General features: G+C 35.0%; 1 protein-coding gene across 1 annotated transcript in view; it reads left to right on the top strand.

The window, feature by feature from the left end:
• The window catches only part of manba (mannosidase, beta A, lysosomal), a gene marked incomplete in the record, with an annotated part of 20506 nt that overhangs the window by 5918 nt on the left and 12623 nt on the right, over positions 1-1965 (top strand). Inside the window, 3 exon segments of the mRNA XM_014018033.1 lie at positions 575-744; positions 825-935; positions 1191-1342. Coding sequence (XP_013873487.1) covers positions 575-744; positions 825-935; positions 1191-1342 — 433 coding nt within the window.

The following is a 1965-nucleotide window of genomic DNA, read 5'->3' as shown; positions in this document are numbered from 1 at the left end:
CCATTTGACCCTAAACCTAGCCTACACTTTACATGGGATGTGAACTGGGCTTATGTCTCCATATGTTGTTCTTTGTTTTTTTTTTTATTCAAGTGCATTTTTTTGTTAGAGACTGAGAGTCCACTTTGTTAAACATTCTTTAAAAATTAAAGTTTATTGAGTTATTACACTTACATATTACACTTTTATAATTATTAGTTGTAAAATGGTCACCAGGCAATATTATCACGTATCGCAATAATTTTTGAGACAATTAATCGCCCAGCAAAATTTGTTATCGTGACAGGCCTAGTTATGTGTTATGCATTAGCTCAGTAAATAAAACAAGCTTATTTTTCTAGTGGGATATCTTGAATTTTTCTAAAGTTTTGTGTATACTTGTAGCTTTTTAAGTGACAGTTTAGTTTTAACATATGGTGTGGGATAGCTTTGTTTGTTTTAGTTCTACCTTTGTGTTTTTTATTAAAACAGCAATAAGTGCTGGTATTTGTATATCCTCAGAACTAGTGCATTTCCCCTCCCTAATTGTTTAGATTTCTTTTTTATTCTGATTCTTCTCCCTCTATGTGTTCAGACTACACGTCCACACGGTGGAGGCTGCAGGTTGAGCTGCTTGTTGATGCAGTTCAGTCCACTAGTGTCCAAGTGGAGCTCTCTTTACTGGAGCTGGACTCAGAGCAAACCATCCAGATGCAATTTCTGCCGGGAAGGAGGAAGTACAACTTCACCTTACACATCAGCGAGGTGCAGGAAGTACTGCAGTCAAACAGAAACTGAAGCAAATGTTAACAGTATAAAAGTCATTTATTGTTTGTGTTTTCCAGAGCAGCAAGCTGAAACTTTGGTGGCCCAGTGGACATGGCAGTCAACCTTTTTACCGTCTCACTGTCAGAGGATTTCAGGATGAAGCTTTAATCCTGAGCTCAGAATCCAAGGTCAGGTTTTGTGAGAACAAAAGCTCTTTTTTAAAACATGTTCTACATCTAGAAAGTTGCAGTAAAACCAAACAAAAACTAATTTAAACAACAAAATATGTTTTTGAAGTAACATAATTAAGGCTTTCCTACATGTCTGTTTATTTTCTCTGTATTTTTACATTTTAGTGTACGTCACAATTTATTCTCTCAAACAAACAAAAAAAAGTCAGTTGTTTTCCAGTCATTTTAATTGATAATGTTTCATTCCTACAGGTGTATTTTCGCACTGTGGATCTGATCCAGGAGCCAATTCCTGGATCTCCCGGGCTGAGCTTTTATTTTCGCATAAATGGGAAAACTGTTTTCCTCAAAGGCTCCAACTGGATCCCAGCCGACTCCTTCCAGGACCGAGTAACTCCTGCTGTGTGAGTTGACTTTAGTAAACTGATCCCTAAAATATTTAATGCTCCTGTTTTGAGTGATGGAAGTACTACCAGTAGGTAGAGAAGTTGTATTTAATGTGTAAATGCTAAATAATTTTGCTGAAATGTGCTGAAAAAGCTAAAACTGAGTTATTTAAGCTAAAMGAAACAAAACACTAGGTTAGCTAAATGTCTAAAGGAGCAAATGCTAGCTAAAAAATGAAAGAAGCTACACACTAGCTAAAAGCCAAAAATAGCAAAACCCTTGAACATAAATGTAGCAAAAGGCTAGTATCATAAGTTTAAGTTGAAGCTAAAAGTAGCAGAAGTCTAGCCAATAGGTTAGAGTTGAGATCAGTAGCAAAAAACCTGAAATTAGCATAAGAAGACAAAAACAGGGCACCTTAGCTAAAGAAGATTTCAAAGATAACCATGGTTTGAATTAATTTAGGAGATCTCAATGTATGTCTCTGAAGAATTTGTTTTTAAATAAACATAAATATTCTAGAAAGTATAAAATCTACAAAACCCATAAGTACGGCTGCCACGATTAATCGACGACTAATCGATTATTAAAATAATCGATGACTAATTTAATAATCGATTAATCGTTTTCTTTTTTTTTT

The sequence above is a fragment of the Austrofundulus limnaeus genome, unplaced genomic scaffold (genome assembly GCF_001266775.1).
Source record: "Austrofundulus limnaeus strain Quisiro unplaced genomic scaffold, Austrofundulus_limnaeus-1.0 Scaffold181, whole genome shotgun sequence".
Taxonomy (NCBI): Eukaryota; Metazoa; Chordata; class Actinopteri; order Cyprinodontiformes; family Rivulidae; genus Austrofundulus; species Austrofundulus limnaeus.
This window is presented reverse-complemented; position numbering and strand designations above follow the sequence as displayed.